Below are 18,928 nucleotides of genomic sequence, written 5' to 3'. Positions count from 1 at the left end.
GGCCCGGTGCTCCCGGGCACGGTGCGGGGCGCCGCCCTGGCCACTGGCGCTCCGCTCTCCCCCGCCCGCCGCCCCGGCCTCGGCACCGCGGGCGCCGCAGCCCCCACCCCGGCCCGCGGGGCGCGCCATCCCGCCGGCGGCGCGGTCCCCGCAGGGGCCCCGCCCGCCCCGGGCCCGCTCCCCGGACGCCGCCTCACCCGTAGGTGGTCAGCAGCGCCTTGTTGACCAGCACGATGAGGAAGGAGCAGGTGCCGTAGAAGAGCGCCGACAGCAGCCGCGGCAGCCGGCCGGAGGCGGGGTCGCCGTCCGCCTGGCGGGTCATGGCCCGCGCCTGTCCCTCCGCCCGCCGCCCGCCGCCCGCGGCCCCGCTCCGGCCGCCCCACCCAGTTCCGCTCCGCCCGCCGCCCCAGGGCGCAGTCCAAACAGGAAGGGCCCGGCGGGAGCCCCGCGTGTCGGCGCCCCAAAGCCGCTCGGGGGCCGGTGCTGGGAAGCGGTGCGGCACCTGTGCCGGGGCCGCGGGGTGGGGGAGCCTGCCTGCTCCTCGCTCTCTTGCTGAGTTTTCGGGCTGGTGTTACTTTGTGTCTGCAATGCTTCTGCAAGGCAGACTTCACAGGGAGTGAAATGCGGATTTCCGAGGCCACGGGGCAGTGCTTTGGACAAATGCAGACACCACGTCCCCAAAGCGCCCTTGGCCGCCCGCAGGCAACCAGCACCCACTCGGCCGCCCCGGCCGGCTCTCCCTTTCTAAGTCCCGGGCAGGTCCTCTGCGAAGGCTCCCTCCCTCCTTTTCCTTTTGGCGGCTCGCCCACGTTCCTGGTCTTGCCCAGCAGCGCTACAGTGTGCCCACTCGCCAGCTGGGGGCATGCAGGTTGCTTCGTTTAGGACGATGATAACAAAACGTTTCCACATACATTGGTGCGTACAGGTGTCATTTCCGTTCGGAAGGCCCCCCGAGGGGGCGGGGGGAGGCCTGGGCGCGGGAGTGCGGGCTCAGGGCTCCCCGGCTTCAGCGTGCTTCCCGGCGGCTACCACTCCCTCCCAGAACCGCCTGCTCTCGCCAGGACCCACCTGCTTTGGCAATTTTTCAAGTGTCCCATATTTTCATTGTAAATAATTAACTTTAAAAATCTGAAATCTTGGCTTTTAAGAAAAGCTACGTATTTCAACGTAAATATTGGTAAGAACTAAAGCGAACCTTTGGACAAATTACTAGCACTAAAAAAAGCAGCAAGAGTTCACATTACCCAAAACAAGAAAAAAACAACGAAAAAAACAACAACAACACAAGACCATTCTAAAATAGAAAATGAATTCACAGGCAAGTTGAATAACATAATCTGAACTTGAAGTCATTTTGGTTAATTTCCTAAAAAATCAATTAAGTTTCCAGTGAGTCTCCAAATAAGTTTTGACTGCAAAACAGTGAAGTCACTTTTAATGACAGCCTTAACAATATTTGCATTTAATTTGTTTCTATGCCCATACTTCCAAGACTACATCGCTGTTAAAATCTCATTCTTACGTCACAGGTGGAGCGGCAATTATTTTGCAAAGCCCGGGGCTGAGCCTTGCCACTTCCAGTATAGAACTAAAGATATACTAAAGATATCGTATAAATAAGTCATTAAAAATACTAAAAATAAGTCATGAAAAATGCAGAGATTTGCTTGACTCAAGTTCCCCCAGACTCAACACATCCTGAATATAAGGAAAATGAAATCCCATTCCTGATTTCCCTAATGGAAGGTCTACGATAGGGTTGGCAAAACTATGTACACCAGTATACTTTTAACACTAATAATGAACCAGATGAGAAAGATAAATGAATATCTATAACCTAAAAGGCCATCATTTTAAAGTAAGAAAAAGTAATTCATACTATGGTTCCAACTATTGTAAAAAGATGACTGGGATGAGACTGGAATGAATTATAAAATGTATCAAAATAATAAAAGAAGGGCAACAGGTGACATTTCTTTGTAAATCTTTTTAATTTTTTAAATCATGGTTGTTATATTTTTTATAGGAAAACAAATTATAAAGGGTTTAAGAATGAGCATGTACTTTAAACTGTAAATTAAAATTTTATTCAAAGCATCTTTTCAAATTACAGCATGTTTATTTCTTATGCTGTTAATTCTGCCAAACTACAACTTAGCATCTGAAGCATAAAACACTTCAAAAATTTGAATGTAAACCACATTTTTAAAACAAAAAGCAGTCCTAACACACCTCAGATTTTAAATGCTAATGTATTTTGTCCAATTATATAGCTTATATCAAAAAAATCCTTAGCTTACACCCAAGAATCTACTTTTGAAGTTATTATATTTTAAATACTTCTATAGTAAATAGTTGTAATAATTTCTGAAACTTTCAATTATACAAATAAAGAATGTTTGTGAATATAACTATTATAGTTGACAAAAGGTGACCAGAGAAACAAAAACTCTTACCTTTGAAGGCCTTAAATTGTATTATTTTTGGATTGGCAAGTATTTGTATTTTTTTTAAATCTTAACATCTTCCTTCTTTAGGTAATTTCATCAAATTTTAAATTTCCCAAGACTTCTAAGTGTTGCTTTTTATAGTTCATTTAAATGATACTGAAGAGGAAAAATCTAGAGAAAAATGTTGACAACTAAACTAAGAAAATTCAATGCTATATTCTCTTTTACTGTGCCTATAAGTGCTCCAAGTTAAAATTCTATATATCAGATTACAAGCAAAATTCTTAGACCATTACAAATATAAATTTTCTTATTAAAAAAATCCTTCAAGATCTGTAATTTACGGTACTGAGGATTACATTTGTAAAGTATGTCCTCATCATATACATTATTTGTTATCATCTTTCACACTTTTGCTCCTTTTCAAGGCATTTTCTCCCTCCCCTTCCCCTCAGCTACATACGTGAAACTGTGACTGCAACACACTGGAATTTGGGGATAAAGAAGCATATATATCTTAGATAATGTTTAAACCATACCTGTCGGCTACTACTGCAATTCAAAAACGAAGTAAAAGGCGCTGAAGAGCCCAAGTTTCCCTCTATTATTCTGAGGTTTACTCCAATTCAGCAATCCATAAAAATTTCTCTTGTGCATGTTATTTAGTTTCTGCTTAAAACAAAAGCTAAAATGATTGAGGTTTATGCCTACATAAAGGAGGTGAACCGCTCAGCTCTTGATTTTTCTGTCCATGCTTCAGTACATAAAGTGATGTTTAAAAATGTCATCTATTTGGAAAAATGGTTTAAAATCACCCTACAAGTTAACACACATGCGGTTAAAACTATCCCAGAAGCCTATTTATTTGAGTAACTAATCTTTTCTGCAGTGTTTTACTGATAGTTGAATTTAGTGAGCACAAAATAGCTTGGCATGTTATTCTGAAAAGCAAGAAGGTGGTTTTATGCACTGAAAATATAAATAGGCAGCTTTCATTTGCTAATAATTCTAAACAAGCAGTATAATGGAAATTTAGTGTTTGCTAACAAAATATCTAAAACAAGTCACTACAAAACAACCCTGTAGATGTCCCTTTTATTAATAAAAATCCAAGTGCCAAATCTTAGTACAGGGCCCATATTATTAAAAAAAAAAAAATTACCAGGTTACCTAGACTTTGCAAGATTAACCACTCAGTTTCAGCAAATGAGAAATATGAAATGTGCAAAAGTTCCCAAGAGAGGGATAACAAGTGCTTTTCAAAACTAAACATCATAGTAAGTTGTAAAGCCTCAGAAAGATAGAATAAGACCAATTTTACTCCAATTTTAAAAGTTCTGAATTATTATGCATCCTACCAAGATCCTCAAATATCTATTTTTCTTTCAAAATCCGTAACTCAGGACATCTTCTGAAATAGGCAGATTTCCATTTCTCTAGTCTTATTAGTCACACTATTTTGCAATTTAAAAACATCTTACACACATCTTACGCTTTCTCGCTTTCTTCAGTGTTGACAGTATTGTTAAAAATGTTCTTATAAATAATATCTCCTAACCTTCTTTGGCTACGTGTCCCATTCTGTTTTTGTTATTTTTTCCCTAAAAGTGTCTTATTCAGAAAGTGCTTCCTGTGAAAACTGCTTCCAATGAATGCATTAAACTTGCAAAATCTAGCTTCTCACAATACGTAGTTTCCTACCCTGTACTAGAAGTCCCATATTTACAAAATATTTTAAACTTTACAACAATCCATTACCATATAAAAAAAAGTGCAATTCTCTCTCACCCCATATGTTGGGGCAATGACATTCTTCATCAATTTCTACAGAATAGCAGCCTATGGTAAGCAAATAAGGTGCTTAGCTTATGCCCCAGGATCTACTTCTGAAGTATGCTGGGCAGTATTTTGTACAGTGGGAGTCAGTGTGCAGGCTACTGGCGGAGCGGCGCGCCGGTTAGGTTGGCGAGCTCGATGAGGGCGAGGGCTCCGTGCAGGCGCTCGCGCTGCTCCTGCAGCCGCCGCTGGGCCCCCCTCTTCTCATCGTCCTCCTCGTCCGACTGCAGGTATTCCAGAGGGTCCTGCTGCTCCTGGTCCGCCTTCTGCGTGAGCTTTCCTTTCAAGGTGGGGGTGCGCTGCTCTTTCATTTCCCAATACCTACGGGACATGCAACCGCGTGAATCAGAGGGTATGAAGGACAGCATCAAAGGTTTACTTTGCTTGTTTAAAAAATGGCTCTTTACCATGGTATTCAATGCGTTTTAGTTCCAAAAGTTACAAAATAATTTCACGTTTATTATACACCTTTCTCATTACAGAGGAAACAATTCAAGTTCAAGACGTTGAGGGACTTCCTCAGATTTTAAAAAACTGGCAGTTCTGGGTCTCATACTCAATTCTCTAATCACGTGTTTTTGCCATTGAACTATGCCTTAAAGATATATGTCAAATGCACTAAGGTATATAAATAGAACAAATAAACATTAAAAACCTACTTATACTATCTAGAGAGATGGTGACTTCTGAATGAGTTAACTATGAGAAACTTAAAACTTACAAAATATGATTTACAGATTAATATCTGTAACACATAGAACTTATTCAAAAATTTAAGAACACCACACAGTCTGGTCTTGGAAGCAAACCGGGACCCTACAGCCACTCTGGCAGAAGACCTGCCACCACAGCTGCAGACCCAGGGACACCAGGACCCTGGGCATCTGGCCGTGGATTTCTGTGAGTCAAAGCCAATCCCCCTCCCCCGCTGCCCCCGCAGCAGCGACATAGAAACTACCAGACCCCAGCTGCTCAATAAGGCTTTCTGCACACACAAAGCAGTGGCAACTCTGCCTGACTTTGAGCCGTGATGTCAGGCACGGGAAGTTTGTTTCCTGCGAATAGTCACTGCGCCCAGAAAGAAGACTGAGCGGAATCTGAGCCTAGCTGCTCATCCCTAGGGAAGTAGTTTTTATGACCAGATCCCATGCCCACGTAGAACAGGGAGACAGCGTTGAACTTGAGCCCAGACTTGCGAACTCGGGGAATTTGTTTCCCACAACTTATCTCCATGCCCAGGCAGGGAGACAGTCCTGAATTTGAGCATAGGTTCTCGTCCTTCGGGAGACTGTTTTCTATGACCAGATCCTATACCCACACAGTGAGACAGCGCTGAATTTGAGCATGGGGGTGTAAACCCGGGGAGTTCATTTCCCATGACCAGACCCTGCACCTTAGTAGAGAGACTGCGGTGAATTTGAGCCTGGAAGTGCAAACTTGGGGAGTTTGTTCCCCACGACAAGACCCTGTGCCCACACAGGAAGGCAGTGCTGAATTTGAGCCTGGGTACATGGGCAAAGGGAGTTTGTTTTCGACAGTGCATGCCTGCTACCAGACTCCACACCCACACTATGGCGCAGTGCCACCTGACTTTGATTCAGGGCAAGTGAACACAGAAGGCTGTTTACCACAGGGCAGAAGTGGAACTCCTGCCAACACAGTGTGACTATGCAACCCGATCTCCCGGGCAGATCAGGGACCCTGAATCTTCACTCAAGAGGAAGTATTGACCATCAGTGACAAGACTCTGTACCTCATTACGTGCACCTGAGATCCCTGATTCCCAGTACATTCACACTAAGAGTCAGTGACTCCAGTTACTGGTGCATGTGCACACAGGGACCTGATTCTCAGTGTGAAGTAGCACCAAGAAACAGAGACTCTGATACTCAATTCTTGGCATGGACACAGGGAGCCTCTGACTCCTGACACACAATAGGGGACTTTGATTTTTGGCATATTCCAGTGAGTTCTCTGTTTCAACATGGCACAGGCAGGGTCCTTGCTTCTAAGTGCACACATGAGGCCACACAAAGTGCCTGTGACTCTGACCTGGGGCAAGCGTGGGTCCCACCAACCCACAGCAACCGCACATCTTGATAACAGAGTTCTTCAGTGACACTTGGAGGGTGCAAAACTCCCACTGCACATGGTCCAGGCCCCCGCAACTGGACATCTGAACCTTCTGGTGATAGTCAAAATTGGGAGACAACAAAGCAATCCACAGAGGAAAGAAAAGGAGGAATCACCAAGTAAAGAAATAAGTGAAACGGAAGCATGCAACATGATAGAAAAAGAATTCAGAATAACAGTCATACAGTTCATTCACCAGATGGACGAGAAAATCAACAACCTATGCAAAAATCAGGAAGAAATAAAAAATGATATAGCAATAATCAAAAGCACGATGGAAGGCTTCAAAAGTAGACTAGAAGAAGCAGAGGACAGAATCAGCAAGTTAGAAGATCAGGTACAGAAACAAGCCCAATCTGAAAAGCAACTAGAGAAAAAAAATTAAAAAGCAGGAGGAGAGCCTAACGGAACTTTGGGACAATGCAAAACAAAGTAAAATACGTATAATGGGGCTGCCAGAAGGACAAGAAGAGCAGCAAGGACTAGAAAATTTAAAGAAATAATGACAGAAAACTTCCCTGATATGGGGAAGAAAAAAGTTACTCAAGTACAAAGAGTCCTAAGCAAGATAAATCCCAAAAGACCCACACCAAGACACGCCATAATTACAATAGCAAATGTAATCGACAAAGAGAAAATCTTAAAGGAGAGAGTTAACTACAAAAAATCCCCCATCAGATTATCAAATGATTTCTCAACAAAAACATATTAAGCTAAAAGGGAATGGAAGGAGAACACAAAGTGATGCAAAGCAAGGGACTCAATACAAGAATACTCTATCCAGCAAGACTCAGTCGAAATTGAAGGGGAAATCAGGAACTTTGCAGACAAAAAAATAAAAAATAAAAAAAGGCTAAGGGAGTTTATCACTACTAAACAAGCAATGCAAGAAATGCTAAATGGAATGCTGTAGAAAGAAGAAACAAAAAGGTAAGAAGAAACTCAGCCTCAAAAAAAAAAAAAAAATGGCTACAAACAAGTACCTTTCAATAATAACTTTAAATGTAAACAGACTAAGTGTTCCAATCAAAAGACATCAAGTGGCTGAATGGAAAAAAAAAAAATCAAGAAAAAACAAAAAAAAACATGACCCATATTGTATACATGCATATAAGTACAACCAATAGACACAAAACTCTGGGGAGGGAGGGTATGTATTGGGGGAGGGGGGGCAATGTTAAAATATGTACACAGATAATAATTTAATAAAAAAAAAACACATGACATATATATATATATATATATATATATATATATATATATGCTGTTTACAAGAGACCCAATTCAGAATAAGGGACTCACATAGACTGAAAGTGAAGGGATGGAAAAATATCTTCCAGGCAAATGGAAATGAAAAACTGGGGTAGCAATACTTATATGTGACAAAATAGACTTCAAAGTGAAGGCCATTACAAGAGATAAGGAATCAATACAAGAGGATATAACCCTGGTAAAAATATATGCACCCAATGCAGGAATACACAAATATATAAAAGATCTCCTGGAAGATATCAAGAGAGAGATCGACAACAATAAAATCATAGTAGGGGACTTTAATACCCCACTGACATCACTGGATAAATCCTCTAGACAAAAAAATCAACTAAGAGACAACAATCATAAATGACTCACTAGATCAGATGGACTTAATTGATATCTTCAAAACATTTCACCCCAAAGCTGCAGAATATACGTTCTTCTCAAGTGCACATGGGACATTTTAAAAATATACCACATACTGGGTCACAAGCAAAGTCTCCCCAAATTCAAAAAGACTGAAATCATATCAAGCATCTTTTCAGACCACAATGCCATAGAATTAGAAATAAACTACAATAAAAACAATCCAAAATACTCAAACACTTGGAAGCTGAATAACATTAAATATTGATTGGGTTACCAATGAGATCAAAGAAGAAATTAAATGACCATAAAATATAATAATCCAAAATCTATGGGACACAATGAAAACAGTACTGAGAGGGAAGTTTATAGCTCTACAGGCTTACCTCAAAAAACAAGGAAAAATGGTAGTAAATCATCTAATACTACAACTCAAAAAATTAGAAAAAGAACAACAGAAAAGCCCACAGTGAGCAGAAGGAAGGAGATAACAAAGATTAGAACAGAAATAAATGACACAGAGACAAAAAACAAAACAAAAAAACAACCCCACACACAAAAGATCAATGAAACCAAGAGCTGGTTCTTTGAAAGGATAAACAAGACTGGTGAACCTCTAGCCAGGCTCACCAAGAAGCAAAGAGAGAGGATCCAAATAAACAAAATCAGAAATGAGAGAGGTGAAATAACAGATCCCACAGAAATATAAAGGATTGTTAAAAAAAAAAAAAAAATACTATGAACAACTCTATTCCAACAAACTAGAAAACCTGAAGGAAATGGACATATTTCTAGAAAAATACAACCTTCCAAAACTCAATCAGGAAGAATCTAAAAATCTCAATAGGCCAATAACTATAGAGGAAATTGAAGCAGTCATCAAAAAGCTTCCAGCAAACAAAAGCCCAAGCTCAGACGGCTTCAAAGGAGAGTTATACCAAACATTCAAGTTAAAGCTAAAACCTATCCTGCTCAAGACTATTCTAAAAAAGTCAAGAGGAAGGAATACTTCCAAACTCCTTCTATGAAGCCAGCATCACCTTAATACCAAAACCAGATAAAGACAACACAAAGAAAGAGAATTACAGGCCAAATTCCCTCATGAATATAGATGCCAAAATCCTGAACAAAATTCTAGCAAATCGGCTCCAGCAGAACATCAGAAAGATCATTCACCATGACCAAGCAGGATTTATACCAGGGATTCAAGGATGGTACAATATCTGCAAATCAATAAACATGATACATCACATAAACAAATTGAGGGGGGGGGAATGAAATAGTCATATCAATTGACGTAGAAAAGCATTTGACAAAATCCAACACCCTTTCTTGATAAAATCTCTCAGCAAGGTGGGATTATAAGGATCATACCTCAACATCATAAAAGATATATATATAACAAATCCACAGCCAGCATTACACAAAATGAACAAAAACTGAAGCTATTTCCCCTAAGATCAGGAAAAAGACAGAGATGCCCACTCTCACCACCCCTGTTTGACATAGTTCTGGAAGTACTAGCCATTGCTATCAGACAAGAAGAAATAAAAGGCATCCAAAATGGAAAAGAAGTAAAGCTGTCCTTATTTGCAGATGACATGATACTGTACATAGAAAGCCATAAGACTCCATCAAAAAATTATTAGGCTTAATAAATGAATTTGGCCAAAACCAGTTTGGCTCAGTGGATAGAGCATCGGCCTGCGGACTGAAGGGTCCCGGGTTCGATTCTGGTCAAGGGCATGTACCGTGGTTGTGGGCACATCCCCAGTAGGAGGTGTGCAAGAGACAGCTAATCGATGTTCCTCTCTCATTGATGTTTCTAACTCTCTCCCTTCCTTTCTGTAAAAAAAAAAAAAAAAATCAATAAATTTTTTTTAAATGGCTGTATTATTTTAAAAAAATAAAAAAATAAAAAATAAATGAATTCAGAAAGGCAGCAGCATACAAAATTAACGCCAAGAAATCTATTGCATTTCTATACACCAATATAGAACTTACAGAAAGATACTAAAAAAGCAATCCCATTTACCATCGTACCAAAAATATTAAGATACCTGGGAATAAACTTAACTAAAGAGGTAAAAGACCTATATGCAAAAAAATACAAGACACTGAAAAAAGAGATAAAGATATAAACAGATGGAAGAACATACCGTGTTCATGGATTGGTAGAATCAACATCATCAAAATGTCCATTCTACCTGAAGCAATCTATAGATTCAATGCACTCCCCATTAAAATACCAAAGGCATATTTCACAGACCTAGAAAGAACTCTCCAAAAACTCATTTGGAATAAAAAAAGACCCCGAAAAGCTGCAGCAATCCTAAGAAAGAAAAACAAAGTAGGTGGGATCTCAATACCAGATTTCAAGCTGTATTACAAAGCCACTGTTCTCAAAACAGCCTGGTACTGGCACAAGAAATAGACATATAAATCAATGGAATAGAATAGCGAACCCAGAAATCTACTCAAACCACTATGCCCAATTAATATTGGACAAAGGAGGCATGAACATACAATGGAGTCAAGATAGTCCTTTCAATAAATGGTGTTGAAAAAATTGGACAGATAACATGCAAAAATATGAAAGTAGACCACCAACTTACACCATACACAAAAGAAACTCAAAATGGATAAAGGACTTAAACATAAGATGGGAAACCATAAAAATACTAGAGGAATCCACAGGCAGCAAAATCTCAGACATATACCGAAGGAACTTCACTGATACTGCTATCGAGGCAATGAAAAATAAACATAAAATAAACAAATGGGACTACATCAAAATAAAAAGCTTTTGCACAGCAAAAGAAACCATCAACAAAACAACAAGAAAGACCACTACATGGGAGAACATATTTGCCAGTGTTATCACTGACAAGGGTTTAATCAACATTTACCAGGAACTCATACAACTCAACAAAAGGAAGATAAACAATCAGATCAAGAAATGGGCAACAGGCCGAGACTGGTTTGGCTCAGTGGATAGAGCATCAGCCTGCAGACTGAAAGGTCCCAGGTTCGATTCCGGTCAAGAGCATGTACTTTGGTTGAGGGCACATCCCCCAGTAGGGGTTGTGCAGGAGGCAGCTGATCGATGATTCTCTCTCATCGATGTTTCTAACTCTCTATTCCTCTCCCTTCCTCTCTGTTAAAAATCAATAAAATATATTTTTTAAAAAAAAGGGCAACGGACCTAAATAGAAACTTTTCGAAAGAAGATAGAAGCCCAAGAAACATATGAAAACATGCTCAAAGTCACTAATCATCCGAGAGATGCAAATTAAAACAACAGTGAGGTACCATCTCACACCTGTCAGAATGCTATCATCAACAAATCAATATACGACAAATGTTGGTGAGGATGTGGAGAAAAAGGAACCCTCTTGCACTGCTGGTGGGAATGCAGATTGGTGCAGCCACTTTGCAAAACAGTATGGGATTTCCTCAAAAACCTAAAACTGGAATTCCCATTTGATCCAGTAATATCCTTCTAGGAATATATCCCAAGAAACTAGAAACACTGATCAGAAAGGATATATGCACCCCTATGTTCATAGCAGCACAATTTACAATAGCTAAGATTTGGAAACAGCTTAAGTGCCCATTAGCAGATGAGTAGATTAAAAAATTGTGGTACATCTACACAATGCTGCGCTAAAAAAGAAGGAATTCCTACCATTTGCAACAACATGAATGGAACTGGAGAGCATTATGCTAAGTGAAATAAGCCAGTCAGAGAAAGATAAGTATTACGTGATCTCACTCATTTGTGGAATATAATGAACATAAAATGATGAACAAAAACAGTTCCAGAGACAGAGAAACATTGATCATACCATCAAACCTCGGAGGGAAGGTAGGGGAAGGTGGGGATAACGGGGTGAGATCAACCAAAGGACTTATATGCATGCATATGGACCTAATCAATAGATACAGACACCAAGGGGGTGAGGGCATGAGTGGGGGGGATTGTGGAGTAATGGAGGAATAAGGACACATATGTAATACCTTAATCAATAAAGAAATTTATTTTAAAAAATTAAACTGGGTGATTCTAGAAACATCTCTCTATATAGAGCTCTATCCACATACTATATCTGTAGCTATAGATATGGGAAAATATGGATATTACCTATATCCCCATAATAATCAGCACAAATCTAATTCCAATATAAGAAAATGAAGAGGGGTTACACTAAACACAAATGAAATGTGTATTAAATATTCTTTTTAAATGAGGGAAAACTCTTGCTTTCAAAATAAATTGTGGTATGGGCACTCAAGACTAATGAATATCATACAGTTTTCTATCATACACCGTCCTAATAACACTCCTAACAATTCTGTGGCTTAAGAAAATAAAGCAGCATTTCAAGTTATTTCATAAACGTGTACAGAAGTAACGTATTTAAAATGAGGGAATTTCGGAAGTCCCCACAGCAGCCCGCGCGCGGGGTGGCAGTGGTCCAGGGAGAGCCTTACTTTGCCAGCCACTCGGCAGCGGCCTGGTTGTCCACAGCCTGGTGCTTGGTGAGAGCATCGGTGGGCTCCTCCCGCTTCAGCCTGGCGTACGGGTGCTTGGGACAATGGCGGTTGGCGTGGGTGAACCTGCTCAGACAGCCTGCAAAGCAGAGGGGGACGCGCATTAGAATTGGGATCTGCGGCAGACATGGGAAACGTCGTTTCACTGGTAACCAGGAAACTAAGAAAGACATTGAGACAGCATTCTATAACGGGGAGGGATAAAACCCTAAGCACAGTATTTTATCAATGCTCATGAGGGGAACGGGCGCTAGTGTTTCATAGCTTGGTCATTGCGTTATAAATGCATGCAACCCCACTGGGAAGTGACTCATTTGCATGAGTCATAAATATGGTCAAATCCTCTGACCCTGGGATTCTATTCTCAGGCTCTCTCATAAGGCAACATCCCCAAATATGAACAAAGTTTTAACAAAGTTTAAGTAGGAAAACATGACCTTTAGCTTTGTGGGTAACAATTTTTAAAACAAATTAAATATTCAGTATTAAACAATAAGGCAATCAGTGTATACAGCTGACTCTTGAACAATGTAGGGGTTAGGGCAGAAATCCAGATATAATTAGTATATGCTTCAGCAAATTCACTAGATGAAAAAGCCTGAAGACATCTATAACTGACAATAATAAAACCATAGAGCTACAAAACAAAACTGCATTGCATTTTTGTAACTGCATAAAAATATGCACAAGAAAAACATCTTAAGAAACTGTGATAAGAGATTAAGAAAATCACTTCAGCCAAAACCGGTTTGGCTCAGTGGTAGAGTGTCGGTCTGCGGACTGAAAGGTCCCAGGTTCGATTCCAGTCAAGGGCATGTACATTGGTTGCGGGCACATCCCTGGTGGAGGGTGTGCAGGAGGCAGCTGGTCAATGTTTCTCTTTCATTGACGTTTCTAACTCTCTCTCTCCCTTCCTCTCCGTAAAAAATCAATAAAATATATTTTTTAGAAAAAAAAAAAGAAAGAAAATCACTTCGGAAAAGTGACACGCAATTACTAACAGTGAGTGGCATGTTAAGACAGGAGTTTCCCCTTCACTGAAAACGCAGACAATATGCTTTCTTGAATTTAATAGGTAAAGTGTTTAAAATCAAAGTAAAAGCTTACTCTAAAGGCAGTATTTACTTTCATATATTTTTCTATTGCCTTCAACTGAATATAGGATTTTTATTTGCTTTTTAAGATTTTCACCTGAAAATAATATTTTAAAAATAAATCTATCCCTAGAAATTAAACATGGTGTTTTCTAAATCTGAATTAAAAAAAAAAAAAAATCTCCTCCCCAAAAAATTCAAGCAAATTATATTTTCTAACTACTAACTCACTACTAATTATTACATAAACTTAACTCCTAACATCATACCATTTTCTGAACAAACAAAAGGTTTTTCTCCCGTGTGAAGGCGCTGATGCGTTTTGAGCTGTCCACTTTGAACAAATGCTTTGCCACAGTCTGGATAGTCACACAGGTAGGGTCTCTCACCTATAAAGAAATGTGATATATTATTTCTGAGAAAATAAGGTTAGAAGAAGGGGCATGGATCAGGGGGGCAGGGGGAGAGCAATGGTAAGATACGTACACATATGATACCTTAATAAAAAAAATGAGGAAAAACAGAATAAGGGGCAGGGGGTGAGAATCAACCTTTATATAGATCAGAGGTGGGGAACCTTTTTTCTGCCAAGGGCCATTTGGTTATTTATAATATCATTCACATAATATAAATTTATGTTGTTATGAAAAAAGCTTCTAGATTTATTGAATTTTGAGTCCTGCCTTGGGTTGCCTTGGCAGGACCAGACCAAATGATTTCTCGGGGCCTTACACAGCCCGGGAACCAGACGTTCCCCACCCCAATAAAGGTCATGCCACCAAACAACAATAAAACACTCCAGCCTCTCCAGAACTGCAAATGAAAATGCTAGACAGCACTCCATGGTCTGAAGCAGCTGTCCACAGTTATGAATACTGCTACTCCAGATTTTCTTTTTCTTTTCCATTTGCATGGAAACATTTTTTTCCAGCCTTACATATTCATCCTGTGTGTCTCTTTTGTTTTGAGGTGGGTTTTGAGGTGTAGACAGCATATAGTGGGATAATATTTTTGTATCCATTCAGCTACCCTACACCTTTTGATTGGAGCATTAATCCATATACGTTTAGGGTTGTTATTGAGAGGTATTTATTTATACTGAGTGGCCAGATTATTATGATCTCTGAATAATAATCTGGCCACTCAGTGTATATCCTATATAATAAAAGGCTAATATGCCAATTGTCCCCTCCAACAGGAGTTGGATCAGCAGGCAGGCTGGCCAACTGCCCATGTCCCCTCCCTCTGTCCATGCTGGCCAGACCCCACCCATGCACAAATTCATGCACTGGGCCTCATATATGTATATATATATATATATATATATATATATATATACACACACACACACACACACACACACACACACACACATGTATATATACATACATATACATATACATATACATATACATATACATATACATATACTGAGGGACAATATATTATAACCACCCCATCAATAATTTGCTAGGCCATCTTTTGCCTGCAATACTGTGGCGATTCTTCTTGGCATTGACTCCAGAGATGTTGAAAGGTGATGCGAGGAATCTGACACCATGCCTGATGAATAGCACTGCCCAGTTCTGTGAGATCTGATGGTTGTGGAACCAGCTGCCTGATGGCTCTTTTAACTTCATCCTACAAATGCTCAATTGGATTGAGATCTGGTGATTGTGGTCACCTAAGCAAGGTAAAGTCTCCCTCATGTTCTTGAAACCACTCCTGCACAATATGAGCACCATGATATGGAGCACTGTCTTGTTAGAAGAAGCCATCTCCATTGGGATATGTCCACGATTGGCAAATTGCTGCTCTCGAGCCACATGCAGCTCTTTAGCCCCTTGAGTGTGGCTCTTCCACAAAATACCATGGCCTGGGCGAGTCTATTTTGAACAAGTGGCGTTAGAAGAAGGTGAAGTTTAAAAAAATTGGGCTCTCAAAAGAAATTTCAATCGCTGTACTGTTGGTATTTGGCTCTGTTGACTAATGAGGTTTGCCAACCACTGGGATACGCCATCAACATGATAGGATGAACTTGATCAGCAATGATACTTAGGTATGTTGTACCATTCAGACATTGTTCCACACAAATTAAAAGGCCTAGATCATTCCAGGAAAACATGCCCCAAACCATAACACTGCCCCCACCCGCTTGAAGGGTTGTACTCATGCATGTGGGGGTGCATACTTTCATGCTGTTTCCACAAAATTCTCACTCTGCCATCTGCATGATGCAATTGGAAATGTGATTCATTGGACCACATGACTTTTTTCCAATGCTCGACTGTCCAATCCTCATGTTCCTGTGCGAATTGGAGATGTTTTATCATGGTAACTGTAGACAGCAAAGGTGTTTGAACAGGCCTTCAACTTCCATATCCCATACGATGGAGTATATGGCTAATTTGCCTACAAACATCAGCTGGTCATAATAATCTGGCCACTCAGTGTATAGCCATTTTAATTCTGTATGGCTAAGTTTCTCTCTGTTTCTTCTCAGCAATCCTTAAGTATTTCTTATTATCTGGCTTGGTGATGATGAACTCCTTTAGCCTTTTTTTGTCTGGGAAGCTCTTTATTTAGCCATCTATTTTGAATGATGCCTTGCTGGATATAGTAATCTTGGTCTCAGATTCTTGCTTTATATTTCCTTTTGGACCTCATGCCATTCCCTTCTGGCATGTAGAGTTTCTGAGGAGAAACCAGGTGTCAGCCTTATAGCAACTCCTTTGTAGGTAACAGTTTTCTTTTCTCTTGCAGCCTTTAATATTCTTTGTCTTTAATTTTTGACATTTTAATTATGATGTGTCTGGATGTGGGTTCTTCTTGTTTGGGTTCTCTGTGCCTCCTGAACTTATATGATTTTTTCCTTTACGAGGTTAGGGAAGTTTTCTACCATTATTTCTTCAAACACTTTTTATATTCCTTTCTCTTTTTCTGCCTCTTCTGGCACATCTGCTATTCTAATATTGTTAGGTTTCACATTGTCTCACAGCTCCCTTAAGCTTTTTTCCTGTTTCTTTTGTTTTGTTTTGTTATTTCTTTATTAAGGTATTACATATGAGTCATTTGTCCTTCTGTTTTTTAATTGTTTTTTGTTTTTTGGTTCTCTAATTGAGTGATATTTTCAATTCTGTCTTCTAATTCACTGATTAGAATTCACTGATACTCAGTTTCCCCTAATCTGCAGTGTATTCCTCCCAATGTGTTCTTTATTTGTGTTGTCATTCTTTATGTCAGATTGTTCTTTTTTCAGTTACTGTATCTTTTTTCATACTGTTGAGTATTTTTAACATCATTATTTTGAACTCTGTTTCAGATAAATTTCTTATCTCTATTTCATTTATCTCTTCTGGAGAATTTGAAAGTTCTTTCATTTGGGAGTTGTTTCTTTGTTTCTTCATTTTGTTTGTCTGGGTTTGTGACTATGTATTAGGTAGATCCTCTATACCTCTCAATCTCTAGTGCAGGACAGTGTTAAAAGCTGTTTCTGACTAATTGGACCAGGCAAAGACTCAAAGATTCCAGAGACCACAAGTCTATAGACTAAATGGGATTCTGACTTGAATTGCCCCAGGCAATCGTCCTCAGGTATAGCAGAGACTTTTTTTCAACAGGGTGAGGCTAATTGTTACTTTTAGTCTCTTAAGTGGCCTCGGGGCAAGGAGTTTTTCAATAGGGTGTATTGACTGTCTTCTCCATAGGAGAGGCATATGTCTTTGTGGGAAAGATGTCCTCTGCTATGTGAGGCAATGCCTCAGCCTAGGAAACTTGGGTTGTCTGCCTTCTTGAGCTCTACCCCTTGAGTTCCCAGGCCTGGCTTCTGCTCTGACAGCTCCAGTCCACTTCACTCTCCTTCTGCCAGAGTACAAGGTGGGTAGCTCCATAGGGAATTTTTGTGTACTGGCCCTTTAAGAGGGTGCCCAAACTTTCAGCTACCACTCCCTGACAAACCACACCCCATTGCTTTTCACAGCTAGTTGTTATATAAGTACCCTCCTCAGTTTGGTGCTCTCTGCTGGGGAGCCAAACTTCAGGATGAGATCCCAGAGTTCTCAGCGGCTCCCCGCCCCAGTTGAAACAGTTCTCCAGGACTTCAGTTACCATCTGTGGGGGCCAGCCCTTTCACCCCTCCACCCTTTCTACCAGTCTCTGTTCTGTCTCCACCTTCGGTCCTTGGGTATCAGGGTTCTCTCCTGTGAGTTTGATTATTCTGGAAGCCTTTCCGTATTTGTTTTAATTCCAACTTGTTCCTGGGAGACATGTCCATGCAGCATCCTCCTACCCTGCCACCATTTTTCAGGTTTTTTAAAAATACAAAAATGCTGCCCTGGCCAGTGCAGAATTTTGTCATAACAACTACCTTCTGGTGGCTTAGTTGGTGGAGCATTGTCCCATACACCAAAAGGTTGGGAGTCAGGCCACATACCTAAATTTTGGGTTGTCATGAGTAGGGCACATATGGGAGGCAACAGATCAATGTTTCTCTCTCTTCTCTCACACTTCTCTCACCTGTCCCTTTTTTTCCCCCCTCTAAAAAAAAAAATAAATAAATAAAATAAAATAAAATAAAAAATCAATGAAAACATATCTTCAAGTGAAGATTTTTTTTTTAAAATCTCAAAATCAGATACTTATTTTACTGAATGGTTCATAGTCAAAATTTCTTGGGACACCATAGCTCATGATTCAAAATTTAAATTGTATCCTTTTTCAGGAATTTATCTAAGGATTTAGCTGTATTCTAGTGTAACATTAAATACGTCTTTTCAAAATCTAAAAAAGTAGGTGATGACCATAAAAACAGTGGAAAAATAGGGGACTAAGAGTTAAAAACCCAAATGTCAGACCAGTAGTGCCCAACACAAATAAAGTATAAATTACTTCTGGTAGCCACATTAAAAAGGAAGGAAAAACAAGTAAAATTAATTATGATAGTTTATTTAATTTAGCCCAACATATGTAATATATTATCATTTCAGTATGTAATCAGTATCATTTCAGTATGACATCATTTATTATCTTTTTTTCATTCAAGTGTACTTCACACACACTGCCCATCTCAGACGAGGCACGCGTACTACTCCAGGGGCCAACAGAACTACGACTGCAGCACAGGAGAGGGTGTAAGCAGTGGTATTTGCTTTTTGGTACCTCAGTCTGCTCAACTGTGAACTATTAGATAACATGCTAGAACCATAAGGCTCCTTCTGAGGCCTCCTTTCTCTGTAAAGA

General features: G+C 40.0%; 2 protein-coding genes across 4 annotated transcripts in view; both read right to left on the bottom strand.

The window, feature by feature from the left end:
- The window catches only part of SLC35D2 (solute carrier family 35 member D2), a 70,656-nt gene extending 70,268 nt beyond the window's left edge, over positions 1-388 (bottom strand). Inside the window, exon 1 of one of the 3 annotated variants that reach the window (XM_045570730.1) lies at positions 198-388. In XM_045570730.1, the coding sequence (XP_045426686.1) occupies positions 198-322 (125 nt within the window). In that variant the 5' untranslated portion in view covers positions 323-388. The remainder of the gene's footprint in view (positions 1-197) is intronic. The other 2 variants (XM_045570729.1, XM_036461343.2) reach the window with 2 other exon arrangements.
- Positions 389-2,067: 1,679 nt separating this feature from the next.
- ZNF367 (zinc finger protein 367) overlaps positions 2,068-18,928 on the bottom strand; it is a 28,154-nt gene continuing 11,293 nt past the window's right edge. Inside the window, exons 3-5 of the mRNA XM_036461342.2 lie at positions 13,960-14,079; positions 12,537-12,675; positions 2,068-4,607 (exon numbers count right to left, since the gene is read on the bottom strand). Coding sequence (XP_036317235.1) covers positions 4,385-4,607; positions 12,537-12,675; positions 13,960-14,079 — 482 coding nt within the window. The 3' untranslated portion in view covers positions 2,068-4,384. The remainder of the gene's footprint in view (positions 4,608-12,536; positions 12,676-13,959; positions 14,080-18,928) is intronic.

This window comes from Pipistrellus kuhlii, unplaced genomic scaffold, assembly GCF_014108245.1.
Source record: "Pipistrellus kuhlii isolate mPipKuh1 unplaced genomic scaffold, mPipKuh1.p scaffold_m20_p_36, whole genome shotgun sequence".
Lineage (NCBI taxonomy): Eukaryota > Metazoa > Chordata > Mammalia > Chiroptera > Vespertilionidae > Pipistrellus > Pipistrellus kuhlii.
The sequence above is the reverse complement of the archived record's forward strand: the minus strand, read 5'-3'. Positions and strand labels throughout refer to the sequence as shown.